Source organism: Mollisia scopiformis (assembly GCF_001500285.1).
Source record: "Mollisia scopiformis unplaced genomic scaffold LY89scaffold_9, whole genome shotgun sequence".
NCBI classification, from domain to species: Eukaryota; Fungi; Ascomycota; class Leotiomycetes; order Helotiales; family Mollisiaceae; genus Mollisia; species Mollisia scopiformis.
This window is the reverse complement of record NW_017263589.1, coordinates 284731-299773: the sequence shown is the minus strand read 5'-3', so window position 1 is coordinate 299773 and position 15043 is coordinate 284731. Positions and strand designations below refer to the sequence as shown.

The 15043-nt window shown below is 47.9% G+C and overlaps 6 protein-coding genes across 6 annotated transcripts; 4 read left to right on the top strand and 2 right to left on the bottom strand.

Moving 5' to 3' along the window:
* Positions 1–180: 180 nt before the first annotated feature.
* On the top strand, positions 181–3576 carry LY89DRAFT_613538 (Cullin-domain-containing protein). The gene is made up of 3 exons (XM_018210666.1): positions 181–481; positions 796–3095; positions 3147–3576. Exons 1-3 carry the CDS (start codon positions 437–439, stop codon positions 3319–3321), a joined length of 2520 nt encoding a protein of 839 aa, XP_018072922.1. The 5' UTR covers positions 181–436; the 3' UTR covers positions 3322–3576.
* Positions 3577–3708: 132 nt separating this feature from the next.
* On the top strand, positions 3709–5480 carry LY89DRAFT_706314 (FAD/NAD(P)-binding domain-containing protein; the record flags this gene model as incomplete). Its single annotated transcript, XM_018217513.1, has 2 exons — positions 3709–3723; positions 4113–5480. 2 exons carry the CDS (start codon positions 3709–3711, stop codon positions 5475–5477), a joined length of 1380 nt encoding a protein of 459 aa, XP_018072921.1.
* Positions 5481–5511: 31 nt separating this feature from the next.
* LY89DRAFT_717157 (uncharacterized protein) lies at positions 5512–9985 on the bottom strand. The gene is made up of 3 exons (XM_018218327.1): positions 9686–9985; positions 6235–9628; positions 5512–6117 (listed from the first exon to the last, which is right to left on the bottom strand). Exons 1-3 carry the CDS (start codon positions 9758–9760, stop codon positions 5630–5632), a joined length of 3957 nt encoding a protein of 1318 aa, XP_018072920.1. The 5' UTR covers positions 9761–9985; the 3' UTR covers positions 5512–5629.
* A 385-nt stretch (positions 9986–10370) lies between these two features.
* LY89DRAFT_683511 (uncharacterized protein) lies at positions 10371–11483 on the top strand. Its single transcript, XM_018214717.1, has 3 exons — positions 10371–10531; positions 10691–10913; positions 10970–11483. The coding sequence occupies exons 1-3, from the start codon at positions 10449–10451 to the stop codon at positions 11120–11122; spliced, it is 459 nt and encodes a 152-aa protein (XP_018072919.1). The 5' UTR covers positions 10371–10448; the 3' UTR covers positions 11123–11483.
* Positions 11484–11831: 348 nt separating this feature from the next.
* LY89DRAFT_717156 (uncharacterized protein) lies at positions 11832–12980 on the top strand (the record flags this gene model as incomplete). Its single annotated transcript, XM_018218326.1, has 4 exons — positions 11832–12103; positions 12306–12578; positions 12654–12756; positions 12820–12980. The coding sequence occupies exons 1-4, from the start codon at positions 11996–11998 to the stop codon at positions 12978–12980; spliced, it is 645 nt and encodes a 214-aa protein (XP_018072918.1). The 5' UTR covers positions 11832–11995.
* A 229-nt stretch (positions 12981–13209) lies between these two features.
* On the bottom strand, positions 13210–14739 carry LY89DRAFT_667644 (DNase I-like protein; the record flags this gene model as incomplete). Its single annotated transcript, XM_018212989.1, has 2 exons — positions 13210–14271; positions 14317–14739. The coding sequence occupies 2 exons, from the start codon at positions 14737–14739 to the stop codon at positions 13210–13212; spliced, it is 1485 nt and encodes a 494-aa protein (XP_018072917.1).
* Between the last annotated feature and the right edge of the window lie 304 nt (positions 14740–15043).

Below are 15043 nucleotides of genomic sequence, written 5' to 3'. Positions count from 1 at the left end.
ATTTGACGCTAGCTCCGATAAAGCGAAAGCGCTATATAAATGGAAAAACGACGGCCCGAAGACCACAGAGCTGCTGTTATCGATTAGAGAAAAGAAGCTAGCTTGGATGGAGAAACAACGGCCCGACGATCCATGCAGTCACGAATAGGATAACCAAAATGCTGTTGACTTCGTCCACAACTTCGTCGCAAATTACATTCGCCCTCGGTCTGCGAATCGCCTCGCACCACCGACACAGACCTCCTTGAATCATTCTGGACAAATCCTCGATCTACCTGAGCAAGTTTGGAGACGTTCATGGAGCTCAACTCGAGATTGCAACTTGCGAGAGCCTTGTAGCCACCCCGCCATTCAAATCGTTTCCACGCGATAGATCGGATTCACAAAGCTGTCGAGAGCTGCGCAACCTTTCGATTCAAGATCCAGGCAGTACAAGATGATTTCAGGACGAGGACGAGGGAAGATACGCCCGCCACGTCGGGTAAGTTCAACTTTAGTGATTCACCCCACCATGCTATTAAAACCTCCTCTTCCTTTTACCATCTGTATTTCTTCAACCGAACAATTTGCGACGTTGGCAGACTCGTAGTTGAGAAACGGAACTTATCGCTATACTTCATCTTGGCGAGAACAAAGATGGCTACAGACAAATCGTTTAGTGTTGCCGTTGCGCACTGCATGGACGCAAGTCAAGTTAGTTACTTTCGACAACACAGCATCCTAGCGCATTTTTGTTATGTTCGCATTGCTTGTCCCTACTACATTGAACGAAGTTGCTAACAGGTTATCTACCAGGCGGGTGTTGCAGGCCATGTCGAAACCTCGGAATTTGACGCGCAATGGGACATCTTGCGGTCAGCCCTCAAGGAGATCCATACGAAAAATGCATCCAAGCTTTCCTTCGAGCAGATCTACCGCGCATCATATAAAATTGTGCTGAAGAAGCAAGGAGACAGACTGTACGATCGTGTTAGGGAGTTTGAGGAACAATGGTTTGGCACCGAAGTCATGCCCAAGATTCGCCTGCTCATCACTCCGAACTTGGTTAATATCACATTGAGCGGCGTTTCTGGAGTCACAGCAAATGAGAGAAGAATCACTGGAGAAGAGTTCCTTAGAGGCTTGAAGTTGGCCTGGGAGGACCACATTATAACCATGAACATGACGACCGATGTTCTTATGTACATGGACCGAGTCTACTGCACAGACAACCGCAAAGCTTCCATCTTCACCACCTCAATGGGCTTATTTCGGGACCACATCCTTCGTGCCAGTCTTACAGGCTCGGATCTGAACACGTTCGATATCCTGAACTCAGTTCTTCTCGATCAAATTAGCATGGACCGCGATGGAGATGTCATCAATAAGACTCTCATTAGATCTTGTGCTTTCATGTTAGAGGGCCTTTACGAAACGGATGAAGAGAATGACTTGGACAAGCTGTATTTGACGAGCTTCGAGCCTGAATTCCTGCGCGCTAGTCGATTATTCTACCAGGCAGAATGCAACAACCTCCTCCAAAATTCGGATGCTTCATCCTGGTTACGACAAACTCAGAAGCGTTTTGGCGAAGAAGAGTCAAGATGTCAGACTACGATAACCGCTCTTACTAAATCCAAGATCGCCCAAGTTGTGGAGGCTGAATTGATCACTGCTCACCTGTCTGAATTCCTTGCCATGGAGGGCAGTGGCATCAAAGCTATGATCGAAAATGATCGTTACGAAGATCTTACTCTGTTATACCAACTCATCTCAAGAGTCGACCCATCAAAGGAACCTCTGAAGCTTGCTCTACAGGCACGTGTGGTCGAGCTTGGTTCTGAAATTAACAGGACCATTCAAAACATCGACTTCACCGGACCTTCCGAACCAGCCGAGAATGGTGACGCCGCCGATGGTGGCGAGAAGCAACCAAAGGCCAAGCAACAAAGTCCGTCTGCCAAGATGACTGCTGCTGCCATTCGCTGGGTAGATGATGTTCTCAGATTAAAGGACAAATTTGATACGATGTGGAAGAAGTGCTTAGACGAAGATCTTATCCTGCACACAGCTCTCACGAAGAGTTTCTCGGATTTCATCAACTTATTCCCTCGTTGCTCAGAATATGTATCTCTGTTCATTGATGACAATCTTAAGCGAGGAATTAAGGGCAAGACGGAAGCTGAGATCGACGAAGTGCTGGACAAAGCCACTACCCTGCTAAAATATATTCAGGATAGGGACATGTTTGAGCGATATTACAAGAAGCATCTTGCTCGAAGATTGCTTCACGGAAAGTCAGAAAGCGCCGATGTTGAGAAGCAAATGATCTCCAGAATGAAGCTTGAGATTGGAAATTCTTTCACATCAAAGCTGGAAGGCATGTTCAAGGATATGACGATGTCCGATGACTTGACTGCTGGCTATCGCACCCACATTTCAAACCTCGGAGATATGGACCGGAGACAGATTGATCTCGGAGTTAATGTTCTCACAACCAATTACTGGCCTATGGAGAGCATGGGTGGGAATGCATCACGGCAAGACGATGGAACCCAGATCCCATGCAATTGGCCATCCGAAATCTCATCTCTTCAAGAATCATTCAAGGCATTTTACTTGAAGGAGCGAAATGGCCGAAAGCTAACATGGCTCGGATTCTTAGGAAGTGCAGATATTCGCTGTGTCTTCCCGAAAATTCCAGGAAGAGAAGGTGTTTTGAGTAGGGAACGAAGACATGAGGTCAATATGCCAACCTACGGCATGGTCGTGGTGTTGTTGTTCAATGATCTTGCAGATAATGAATCGTTGTCATTCGAAGAAATTCAGCAACGCACTAACATACCCGGTCATGAGCTTTCGAAGATCCTCCACACGCTTGCTGTCAATCCAAAGGCGAAAGTCTTAAGAAAGGAGCCGGATAATAAAGAAGTCAAGCCCGGCGACAAGTTTTTCTTCAACACCACGTTTACCTCCAAGACAATGAAGATCAAGGCCCCGGTCATGGTTGGTGCAGTCAATAAGGTTGAGGGTGACGAGGAGCGAAAGGAGACAGAAGTCAGAAATGATGAACACCGCGGCAATGTCATCGACACCGTCATCGTCCGCATCATGAAGTATGTATCGATGATCAAGCTTGTGGAAATGTATGCTAACATCATCACCAGGGCTCGCAAAATCTATACTCACCAAAACTTGTTGATGGAGGTGATCTCTCAACTCTCGTCAAGATTCAAGCCCAATGTCGACATGATGAAGCGCCGGATTGAGAGCTTAATCGAGCGTGAATATATGGAGCGAGTTGAGGATGCTGCGGTACCGACATACAACTATTTGGCATGATCGATTGTGTGGACCTCTGTTCAGATATGAGCATTTCATAAGGGTTTTCTTGCATGGCATGCGTGTGAGTGGGGCAGGTTTATTTGCTGGCTGGCGCAAGGAATGGCCCAGGCGTAATAAGCGTTGGCAGCCATCTGTATGAAGTCTCACGAACTTCCATCTTGATAACTTAATAAAAGCTATCATGTCAAGCCCTCTTTGCCCAGGGGTTCGGTGAGAGGTATAATAATCACGTAATCAGACTTTGTTTCCACGTTTCTAAAACCACTTGATCTTCTATTGCAACCTCAAGACGAAACACTGTTCATCCTGGCAAATTTGTTCTCTTCTTTCTCGATCGCGCATGGTTGAAGTTTGACCCCTGGCGATCGAAAGCCAGGCATCTAGATGCCGAATACCTCCGTACGCTAAACGTTGTCAATGCCGTCAGGACTTCAAAAGGGTAAAGCGTCCTTTGATGACAGCAAGTTTGGCATGTCAATTCTACTTTTCATATTCCTTTTTATGGTGTTTCTCTTTACATTTACCCAACAGCACTCTCACAAGATCTTGTGATGGTCAAAAGTCCAAGTTGGAAACTTCTACAAAATCCACTTCTTTGTGCTCGATTGCCGAGCCTTGCGTCAGCCTTGCATACGAGGCTGACGATCCCTGGGACTTTGAGAAATTGTGGACAGCATTGCTCTCAAACAAGAGATATCACTTCTAGGACCTTCTCAATTGCCTCAAAGACTTCCTCGAGCTTCAAAATGGCTCCCACAATACGCAGCCAGGCTTCTTCGCCTTCCAAGTCCAGCACACCTCCCTCCTCTTCTCCAGCAACAACCCGCTCCTCCTCAACCTCACAAGAAACACTTCTTTCCAACCCACCAAACACCAAACCAACCATCGTAATCCTAGGCACCGGCTGGGCAGGCTGGACCCTAGCCCAAGACCTCGGCCGCTCCACCTCCCTCCTCTCAACTCACAACCTCATCATCCTCTCCCCGACCCGAACCATGGCCCTCACACCCCTCCTCGCCTCCGCCGCCTGCTCCATCTTCGACTTCCGCATCGCCGAAGAGCCCGTCCGACGGCTCTCCCTCGGGAAAAACGTCGTGAAATACCAGGTCTGGTGCACGGCTGTCGATTTTGAGAGCAGAGTTGTGAAGTGTAAAGCCGCGATCGGGTCGAATGGGGATGAGAAGCTTGGTCCAAGGGAGGAGTTTGAGGTTAGGTATGATAAATTGATCCTAGCGCCTGGAGCGGAGGTTAATACGTTTGGGACGCCGGGGGTGGAGGAGCATTGTTTGTTTATGAAATCGGTAGCTGATGCAATGAAGTTAAGGGAGAGGATACTGGATTGTTTTGAGATGGCTTCTCTGCCTACTTTTTCTGTTGAGCAGAAGAGGGAGATTTTGCATTTTGTGATTGTGGGTGGGGGCCCGACGGGCGTGGAGTTGGCGGCTGAGATTGATGAGTTGGTGCATGGGCATCTTTTGGGGGTGTATAAGGAGCTTGAGGGATTGGTGACGGTTAGTGTGTATGATATTGCGGATCGGATGTTAGGGCAGTTTGGAGAGAAGTTGTCGGAGTATGCGATGGAGAAGTTTAGGAGGAGGGATGTGAGGATTTGTATGGGAAAGCATATTCAGGGGTTTGAGAAAGGGGTCATGAATGTGAAAGAGGATGGGGAGGTGAAGTTTGGGACTGCGGTTTGGTGTACGGGGAACAAGGCGGGTGGATTGGTGGAAGATTTGGAGGTTAAGAAGGATGAGAGTGGACAGAGGATGTTGACTGATCGGTGGTTGAGGGTTTTGAGTAAAAAGAAGGGAGTCGTTGATAGTGTTTTCGCATTGGGGGATGCGGCTGATATTGAGGGTGGGGAGTTGCCAACTACGGCTGAAGTAGCGGTTCAAAAGGCCAAGTGGCTTGCGAAGTATCTGATTGCTGGCGAGGAAGGAAAGAAATTTGAATATACGCAGAAGGCAGTTGTTGCCTACATTGGTAGACATGATGGCGTTGTTGAGGGAAAATCTGATTGGACTGGTGCCGGAGCATGGTTAGCATGGCGAAGCGGAAGTCTGGAGTGGACTAGAAATTGGAGAAGACGTGCGATGATTATTCTGTACTGGGTCATGAACAAGTTAGACGGCAGAGAGATTGCGAGAAGATAGAAGACGGAAGACGACGTATTCTTAGAATTTAGTTGATTGACTGCATTAGCTGCTATGTCCTCGCTGTAATGTCCATGCTGTGAAGTTCACGCTGTTTGTCTACTCTACATAGAGCCAAATGCTCCTCATATAATACAATTAGTCCAAGCCTCTTAGATATCTAGCTCCTCGTCAGAGTCAGCATGTGCCAGCCAATCGTCATCGTCATCGTCATCGCCACCTTCCGACTGTGCGTTGCTGCGCGAGCTCTCGGCTTCTTGTGGCACTTCTAGAGGTACGAACTCAGGTTCAGAATTTGTCGTTTTTGCCCTCTTTCGTCTCGGCTTAGGGCTGAGCCCATCCTTATCGTTTTGATCGTTATCGGCCTCGTCATCATCAGAAATCACGATCACTTCTCTCTTGCCTCCTTGAGTTGGGCGCCGGAGAAGTGGACTTGCGGATACGATCTCGAAACCAGGGTTGGAATCTTCGTTTCCTGCTCTTTCCGAGCTCGTATCGTCGATAATGAAATCCGTATCGGGGTAGAGTTTGCCAGAATATCCTCTACCAAACAGTTGTTGTGGGACAGCAAGTTTTGCCATCTGATCTTGGACGGATATCTCATTGGAAGGGAAGGATCTGAATCGAGCATTGCGAATCCCTAGTCATAGTAAATTAGCATGGCTCTGCAAGAATCAACCAAGATGGAATCAACTCCCCGACGGAGAGCATTCATTGCGAAGCAGGTGAAAAGGGGGTTTTATAGAACAGTACTTACAGTCGTACACCGTCTGGTCATCCAGAATGCTCTTGCACTTGGTGTGCTCTTCATTATTCATCGCTTCTCGACGTTTGACGATGACCTCTTCAATACTGCCTTTCAGAACCAATGACTCAACGTATACAGGTTTTGTTTGACCAATACGATGGGCTCGTTTGACTGCTTGTGCCTCCACCTGAGGGGAAAACACGGGGTTGACAAAATATACCCTCGAAGCACTGCTTATGTCCAAGCCAAAGGCTGCTTGAGAGACGTCCATGAGAAGAACACGGAACTTTTCTGACTGGTTAAAGGTCACTACGTACTGAGCCCGACGTGCAGATGAAAGTGTCTTAGCATAGATCAGATGTTTGATACCGAGGCATTCTAGAGCTTGAGCAATGTAGAATGCAACATTGTCGGCTTCGTAGAAGACGAGGATCTTTTCCTGCGACTGGTGGCGGAGTATCCTATCCATCAGGTAGGAAAGTTTTGCAGATGCAGTCGATACCAATTGAGCGGATACCGGAGGGTCAGTACTTGGCATCTCCTTAGATTCGGTCAAGTCCACAAATGCAGTCTGCTCGGATCCGGTCAAGTCTCTTAGTGCAGATGCATAGGTTTGAAATAGTGTCCCGTCGTTGCTTGGCATGTCCTCTTCTTCGTTGAGGTCCTCTGCCGAAGACTGGCTGGCCTTAAGTCTGCCCTCAACGTTGGCTAGGACCGGTTTCGTTACTGCTGCATCCGTCTTGGTACTTGATACCGCAGCAGCACGAATTCTCTTCTTCGGACTCCCAGCGACTCCTACCGTGACACCGCCAGCCAATTCAGGTGCTTCTTCTTTGGACTTCTTAGTAGCTGTCAAATTCTTCTTCTCCTTTTGGGTTTTGGTCCAGGCCCTGGGAGCTGGATGTAGTGCGTTCGACGCCGATTTCATGACCTCTTCACCAGCTTCGAACAATCCGTCTACAGTGTCCTCCTCAGTTATGTGGGCGTCAACGAACTTCTGAACTTCATGGACCATAGTCGCACCCATGAGTGTAGGATTGCTTGCATTGTTCGTGAGTGACCAAATAGATCTGACATCGTCCGAGAAATTATTCTCGACGCACATGGGCATCTCATGCCCTTTGCTGATCGCCTGCCAGACATGATTTTTAAGGATAACTTCGCCCATGTCAATTGCTTGAAGCAGAAGTGCCTCATCATCTGCCGTGACGGGAACCTTTCTTTCTTCTAAGAAATCCTTTGCATGCTTGATCGTATTTTGAACATGCTCGTGATCAAAGCCCGACCAAAAGAAGCTTGCTTGGCGCAAGTTCGAAACTAATTGCAGCAAGTGTTTCCGTTGCTTTGGATGGAAGAAGTAATCAGCATCCTTGTGTTCGGAAGTGACTGCGTTGGTAATGATCATCATGGTAAATGTATTCAAAGAGAGCTTATTTTGAATGGAGCCATCTAGATATACGACTTTCTGGATCAAGGGTGGCAGTGTAACATCATCAGTTATGTCCTCGGGCTTATGCTTGACGATCAAACCCTTTAGGGTTACCTTCAAAGAATGCATGTTGCCTCGACTCTTAGTGCCATGGCGAGGCTGCATAACAAGCTGAGACCATGATGCATGATCGTTACCGAACACAGAATTAGCCCACGGACGAGCCTGAAGGAAGGATGTAGCAATCTGGCCAAGCTTCTCCAAGTCACGCCGCTCTTGCTTGAACAGCTCACTCTGTTGCTCGGAGGTTTTGGACGGAGAATCGGAGCCATTTGTTCCTTGGTCGTTGAAGTCGTCGTATTCGTCGTTGGAGTCGTTGTTGGAAGGCACACGGACACTAGGCAGTCGGCCAGTACGACCCAGAGCACCCAGTCCCTGTGTAGGTGTCCCGGAGACGATCCAGCGGGCTGAAATCCGAAGAGACTCAACAGCAATGTCAGCCATGGTTTTCGTACTGCTATTACCAAACGAATGACCTTCATCCACAATTAGGCGTTTGAAGTGGAGGTCTTTTAGTGGAGACTGATAGCCATCGAAATTCTCTTTCCCTTCGGCTTCGAAGCGAACCTTACTGAATAGAATGATGTCATAGTCTGTCAACTCTCTGGCAGTTGGGAGTCGATCTGATGGAGCACGGAGATACAGCACCTTTAGGCCTGTGGTATGCTTCTCGATCTCTGAACGCCATTGTTGAACCAAGTTCGGAGGGCAGACCACAATGGTAGTAGTGCAGAGCCATAACTTTCGAGCCGGAACATTGCCAATGTGTCTCGATAGTCGGCGAGGTTCTGGAGGAGGTAAGAAGTAGTGACCTGCCCCCTTCTCCAGTGCATCACGACATTTCTCAAGGTGGGAGCCTTCAGAAGCTTCGAGCTGACTAAATTCGTCCTTCCAGGGGATACCTGTTCGTCCAATTTGTGCAGCAACCATTTCCAGCAACGAACCAGTCGTCTTTCTGACCGGGATGGATCCTATCGAACACTCCTGTGGGATTTGAGATGAGAATTGTCGTGTGGCAAGAATTAATGCTAAGCAAATCAAAGTCTTGCCCAGACCCATGGTTTCTGCGAGGATGCCACCTCTGACTGCTTCATATGTTTTCGGATCTCGGAAACACATTCCACGATCGAGATCACAGTACCACGATGCACCGTTCTGGTCGAGTTGAGGTATCAGTCTCGGGTCGTTGATCTGACCTGGGAAAGATTCTCGTTGAAGCATAAGTGCTGCAGATCGGCACTGGTAATTGTGCATGGTAGTCTTGAGTCCTGGAACTTCACTCTTCAGAAGCATATCCATCGTATAGCGAATGTCTTCGTCTGGTACGATTGATGGGTTTGGCTTGGGGGAAGGCAAAGTATTGAATACCTCAAACAGCGAAGGTTCTTCTTTCGAGCTTCGGTCAAGAGACGGGTCGACATGGAACCATGCCGAGCAGTCGCCGTTCCAAGTTGTGAGAGAAATATCCAATTGTGTCAACAAAGTATGTAAGGCCCTGCGGAGGACAATTGACTCTCGATCAACCACCGCTCGTGCAGAATCATCAGGGAGAATGTAGACTCTAATCTGGCCATGGTCAGAATCGTTTGACTTGAATTCCAGCCTGATCCAGCCAGCATAATGCAGACCAAGATATGGTTTGACCAAAGAGTTGTTGAAGAATAGCGACTGCAGTTCTTTGCTGAGATATGATCCACCTCGACGGCTTGAGATATCTTTTTCATGTGGAAAGGCAGCCCAGCCGCGGCATGAGCTCCAGTCCACTGCAGGTATGTCACATTCTCCTCTGTCGACTCGCAAACAACCGACAGGAATGTATCTAGTAATGTCAAGTATGAAGTCTTCTGACGAGGAGGCAGCAACGTGATTCTTGAATGAGAAACTCGACTCGCTCAAATCGTTGATGGACGAAGGCTGCCATGTTTCACGTCAGCCGTATGCGATTAACCGCAAAGCTGTATTGAGACGCACCTTCATTGTTCCTTCACCACCGCGTCTTTCCTGGTTCCGGAACGAACTTTCTTTCTTGCGAGCGGTTGAATCCATGATGCTGTTTGCAGATGATGGTGTGCGCCGACGACAGAGAAAGGACAGGAAGAAGAGAAATTAGGCAGCGCTGTGCTGCAGCCGGTTCGAGCACCAGCGGGACTGAAAAGACGTGAAAGAATGAACTAAGTGAGAGAAGATTGAAGTGAGGTGTGTCTAAGTGAGATAAGTGTTGCGAACAGATTCCTTCGTCTCTGAAGTGAAAAGGAAATCGCGAAAGTTCATACTGAAAATGAGAAAGTTCCTGAAGAGTAAATATTGAGACGCGGGGAAATTCATTGCCGCTATCGTACTCGATAAGCGCTTATCGGCGTCTATGTATGAAGCCATATCGGCTACTGTCGGCGTCTATTGTTGAGTGATAGAAGTTGCGGCTACTGGCGGCTATTGCTGAGGTGCTCCAACAAGAGTGCCTGGAAGCGAAGAGCTAACGTAAGCTAGAGCTAATTTGGACGAAATTTACTTACATCCTCCTAACAAGCAAGTCAGAGAGGTAATTTCCTTCCTTGACTACCTAGGCATTAGTTAAATTTTTGTAGGTAAGTTCACTTCAGTCCAATTACTACCTTACCTAACTGTTCCCATCTCTATTTCTGACTCACGTGATCGAAGATCAACATCGGCCCACTTCTACTTCAACGTCAACTTTCACAGTTGATCTCGACTATTGCAGCAAACACTTTCGACAATGGCAGCTCCTATCGTTCCTGGTCTTCGCCACCTCATCCCCGTACTGTCATCCACTGCCTCTGTTGCATTCTGCTTCACAGAGTACGTCAGATCCTCCCCTTGTTTTGTATCGATTCCGGGACCCAAGAATTTTTGGATCATTTTCAGAAGCCAGTCCAAAAGAAAGTGGTGTTTCGATTGTTGGGATAAGCTCCTGGACTTTCAGACGTCTTTCAAAACTATATACTGATTAGTCGATAGGTACTGGACTCTTTTGCCTTTCCGCCGATCCGACATCCCACCTGAGTCCCTGTCCCACTTCTTTGATGACTACTTCTACAACACGATTCCAGGCTGGGCAGGATTTGGTCTCATCAGTTCCATCTCCGGATACCTTTGCTTCCGTAATACCACCGGCCTAGCGAGAACACTGTATGGCTGGGGAACAGTCCTTACTCTTGGTCACTATGCTTTCGGCCCCCCCGTAAGTTACTGAAGTCACGCTTAGCAGAGTCAAAGTAGACTAATAAGTTGAAATAGATTTCCAAAGTTATCAAGGGAATGATCTATGGTCCCCATGACAAGACCAAGGGTCTACTGAAGGATTGGTTGAAGATCCATACGGTTCGGACTCTGATGATGGATATCCCTGCCATGGCATGCTTTGTTGCAGCACTCTCTTATTTGCTTTGAGACGTCGATCTCTTTTATCGCTATACTCAATCATGAGTCATCATATGATTTGAGTGCAAGCCCATGATGCGTTGCTTGGTCTGGTGGGGGAAACATGGCCAATGAGTTTGCGAGTACCACGAATACACAAAAGACGTCCGTCGTGGTACTACACACATTCAATGCATCTGTGCAAATTGTGATTACGATATCTGCTGGCAGTTGCTGTTAGCAGCGGCCCGGGCCATGTTCGGGCCCATGTTGTTAGTCTGCCTTGGATCTTGTAAGTGTTAATCTAGGTATCCATGCATTATCAACTTTAAAATCTTCTTCCAAAGCCAAGGGTCAATTGCTCCAGAAGAGTCGTCTCGTTAGCTATGGTCACTCACCAGTGAGAACAAGAGTAGAGTTGAGAAGCAGGGTGGTTGAAGTGAAACATTATTTGCAACCATTAAGCATTATTCTTGCAAAGAATCGTTACTTTGTCTGTTGTTCCAGGGTAGGTACATCTTTGGGAATGACACTCATCTCGTGTTTCAACAAAGAACCCAGAATAGACAGGTTCATCTGTCTTGGGACAGGAAACCTTGCGTCACCTCTATGAGACAGATACTGCACATATTTTCAGCTGACCGTCGTCAAACGGACTGATTTTCGCCACCTCCATCTCATTGGACAGCCACGTGTGCCCGCTTGTCAAAAACAAACAGCCTCAAAAGAAAGACCCAATAACACTGCCAGTCGGTGAGACAATTTTCACACCAGCTGAAAGGAAGAGCTCGGAATTGCTTTTGGTGTTTCAGTCAATTGCACAATTCTGCATATGTTTCACCGACAACCACTGATTGCGGGAGTGACAACACCACCATCTCCCAGGTTGAAGCTTGATAGCTGATGATGGAGGGTTCGATGTGCGCCATTGACAGCTATATTTGCAGCTCTAAGGTTGAGGCTTGGATCTTAAATTATGGAGGGGCAGGAATGACCCCTCCTTCACCCGAGGTGTTCCTTCCATAATAAGAACCACACTCCTTCCTCAAATCTCTAGCTCTGCTCTTCGTCCTCATCAACAATCCCACTGATCTCCAACTTTTTCTCTTCCTTTCAAGTACACGTCTTTTCAACCCCTCAATCTTCGTCCTTCCATCAGCAATTATGAGTGGATACGGACTCCAACTCGAGCGATAGCTACGATGACCAACAGTCTGGTAACCAAGGCGGCCAAGACAGCTACGGCAGCTCAGGCAACTCCGATAGCTACGGAGGCTCGAACAACAACCAGGACCAGGACAGCTATGGAAGCTCCAACAGTTCTGGGGGCGGAAACCAAGATAGCTACGGCAGCTCTGGTAACTCTGACAGTTATGGAGGCGGAAACTCGGGCAACCAAAACAGCTATGGTAGCTCTGGTAACCAGGATGATGGATCCAGCGATCAATCCTCTGGAGGTTATGGAGGACAGAGTGGAGGCCAGCAGGTTCGTTTTTCGATGTTGTTGCGGCCCTCGCACATTTTCCTTGGTCTAAGATAATCGCTGATGAACGTATCATAGGGAGGACAGCAACAACAGGGCCAAGGTCAGAGCGGCCAACAAGGAGGTCAACAGGGTGGACAACAGCAGGGTAGCAGCGGTGGCGGTGGCTACATCTCACAAGGTATGTCTTCCCATCTGCTTCTCCTCATCTACGTCAGTAGGCCAACATTGATACCCTATCTAGGACTCAACTTCCTCGAGCAGAAGACTGGTCATAACTTGAGCCAACAGCAGAACGAGGAGCTCACTAGCGGTGCCAAGTCTGCTTACCAGCAGGTTACCGGGTTCGTACATCCTCTCATGCTTTCCTTCTTCAGAATCTTTTGCCCGCTTGGGTTTCGTTGAGGTCCAGACTGACGAAGTAATGCACAGCAAATCTGCCGACTCTTCCTGGTAAGCATCGCTAGCATATTCTGGCATGATGGACACTTGTTCGGGTCATCAATATGTGGTTGAATTGGACCAGCTAGCTAGTAGTATTATGTGAAGCAAGAAATCATCATAATTAACAAGCACGAGCTCCTCAACAGAACCTCCCATATTTGCAAGTATTAATATGTCGTGACCCCGTTGCCTACCAATCCTTGATACCTTCTTCACTCATGGCAAATGGTTCCCCACCAGCTGCCATCCTCGCATTGCTAATCTCCCACTCGAACTCCTTCAGGGCCCTGATCTCACTCCCCACAAACAAACCCCCAATCAATCCATCGATGACACCTGCACCTAGTCCCAAAGTACTTAATAGCATCAACAAGAATGCTACAAAGTTCCTTGGACTCCACCACACGGCTATCAAGCATCCAATACTGATTACTACTTGCCCAACAAAGTGGGCGAGTCGCCAACGTCTCTGCTTTCGTTCGCGACCATTATATTTGTGAACCATAGCGAGGATCTCATCGTATGTCTGGACTGGAAGATGTGTATTCGAAGCTCTGCGGAATTGAGAATGATATGAGCGACGGAACTCGCTTGTAGCTGGTGATTGTAAGTAGACACCATCTGCTACCGCAATATCCTCGTCCTTGTCAGTATCCGTTTGGAGGGCACGGGAGTGCACGAGTTTTGCTTCGACGGAGAAGTGGTCGCTGAGTGAGCATTGTAGCTCAGGGTGTCGCATCAGCATGCCTACTTTGACGTCCTGGATGATCCAGCCTCCTCGATCGGGACGAGATGCGTCGAAGCCCGTGCTAGCAAATATGTAGTCTAGACGCTTTGCCCGTGGATCTATCCTATCCATTGGAACATCAATCGCAGGCTTATTCGGTCCCAGGCGTTTTTGCTGCCCTTTGTTCCATCTCCAAGTGTTGAGGACGCTGTCGCAAGTAGCTCCGTTCTCGTGGATATTGATGTCGGCTGTAGGTATAGGTCGTCGGCGTGCCTTCTCTACTGGATCTACCGCTGCCCCAACCGAGGAATCCGGGTGAAGTAGTAGCCAGACATCCTTCACTGGAGAGTGAGTGCTGATCAGACGATGTGCGAGGGATTGTGGGATCATGTTGAAGTCTCCCAATCCAAGGACGAGGTGACCTCTCTCAGCAGCCCCTCTCATCAGCTTTGCTATTTCCCATGCTTGTGCCGTTCGATGGCAGATGTATGAATCGTGGGGTTCTCGTTCATAAGGTGCGTGGAGCTAATATTGTCAGTTCAAGTACGCTGTTAATTGCGGACTACTTACATGCGTAGTGAAGACCTCGATCACATCCTTCTCACCAGATCCGTACCTGATTCTCGCAGATGCGACTCCTTTTCCAACATACCAGTCGCCTCGGAAGAAAGCAGTTGGCCGGCCATTCAAAGGGTACCGGAACATGTTACTCTCTTCGATGGGCCATTTCGACAATATTGCTAGTCCACCGCCGAAAATACCGCTGTAATAGAACTTCCCATACGGCAGTATATGTTTCGTTTCCGCACGAATTGCCTTATAGTCATGTTGCGTCCAGCATTCTTGCAAGCCGACGATTTGTGGAGCTGGATCTGCGGCAGCGATGCGTTTCCCAATTTCTAGCATGCGTTCTTGACGAAACTTGGAGATATATTTCAGTCCCCAACAATTAAGTGAAATGACATTAATCTCAGTAAGAAGTGGAGGGTCCATCGTTGCTGGTGTAATTGCAGTGTCCATGGGAATGTGGAAAGATTATGTAGCGGAATAGGCAGGATTCTAGAAGAAAAAGGAGAAGTCGAATTTTCTATAATTGGAGGGTATATGAGTCCATTGTCGCAATATCAGTCTCGATGAGGAAATGAGCTGTATCACTGGATGGATGCGGAATATTATGAAGATCAAGATGTTTGAGACGTCCGAAAAACGTCGCAGCCCCTCGTAAATGACGTTCCTTTCATCTCTATTTCGGGAGCTAGCCAGCTTGGCTTGTTAGTTCCAAAGCTTATTTTACACG

Excerpts from the sequence above, each read along its gene's own strand:
- LY89DRAFT_613538 (XM_018210666.1), top strand. The coding sequence starts at position 437 with ATGATTTCAGGACGAGGACGAGGGAAGATACGCCCGCCACGTCGG. Across the intron at positions 482-795 it reads AGATACGCCCGCCACGTCGG|GCGGGTGTTGCAGGCCATGT; the intron begins GTAAGTTCAACT and ends GTTATCTACCAG. Across the intron at positions 3,096-3,146 it reads GTCATCGTCCGCATCATGAA|GGCTCGCAAAATCTATACTC; the intron begins GTATGTATCGAT and ends CATCATCACCAG.
- LY89DRAFT_717157 (XM_018218327.1), bottom strand. The coding sequence starts at position 9,760 with ATGGATTCAACCGCTCGCAAGAAAGAAAGTTCGTTCCGGAACCAGGAA. Across the intron at positions 9,629-9,685 it reads GTGGTGAAGGAACAATGAAG|CCTTCGTCCATCAACGATTT; the intron begins GTGCGTCTCAAT and ends GAAACATGGCAG. Across the intron at positions 6,118-6,234 it reads TGACCAGACGGTGTACGACT|GGATTCGCAATGCTCGATTC; the intron begins GTAAGTACTGTT and ends TACTATGACTAG.
- LY89DRAFT_683511 (XM_018214717.1), top strand. The coding sequence starts at position 10,449 with ATGGCAGCTCCTATCGTTCCTGGTCTTCGCCACCTCATCCCCGTACTG. Across the intron at positions 10,532-10,690 it reads GTTGCATTCTGCTTCACAGA|GTACTGGACTCTTTTGCCTT; the intron begins GTACGTCAGATC and ends ATTAGTCGATAG. Across the intron at positions 10,914-10,969 it reads ACTATGCTTTCGGCCCCCCC|ATTTCCAAAGTTATCAAGGG; the intron begins GTAAGTTACTGA and ends AAGTTGAAATAG.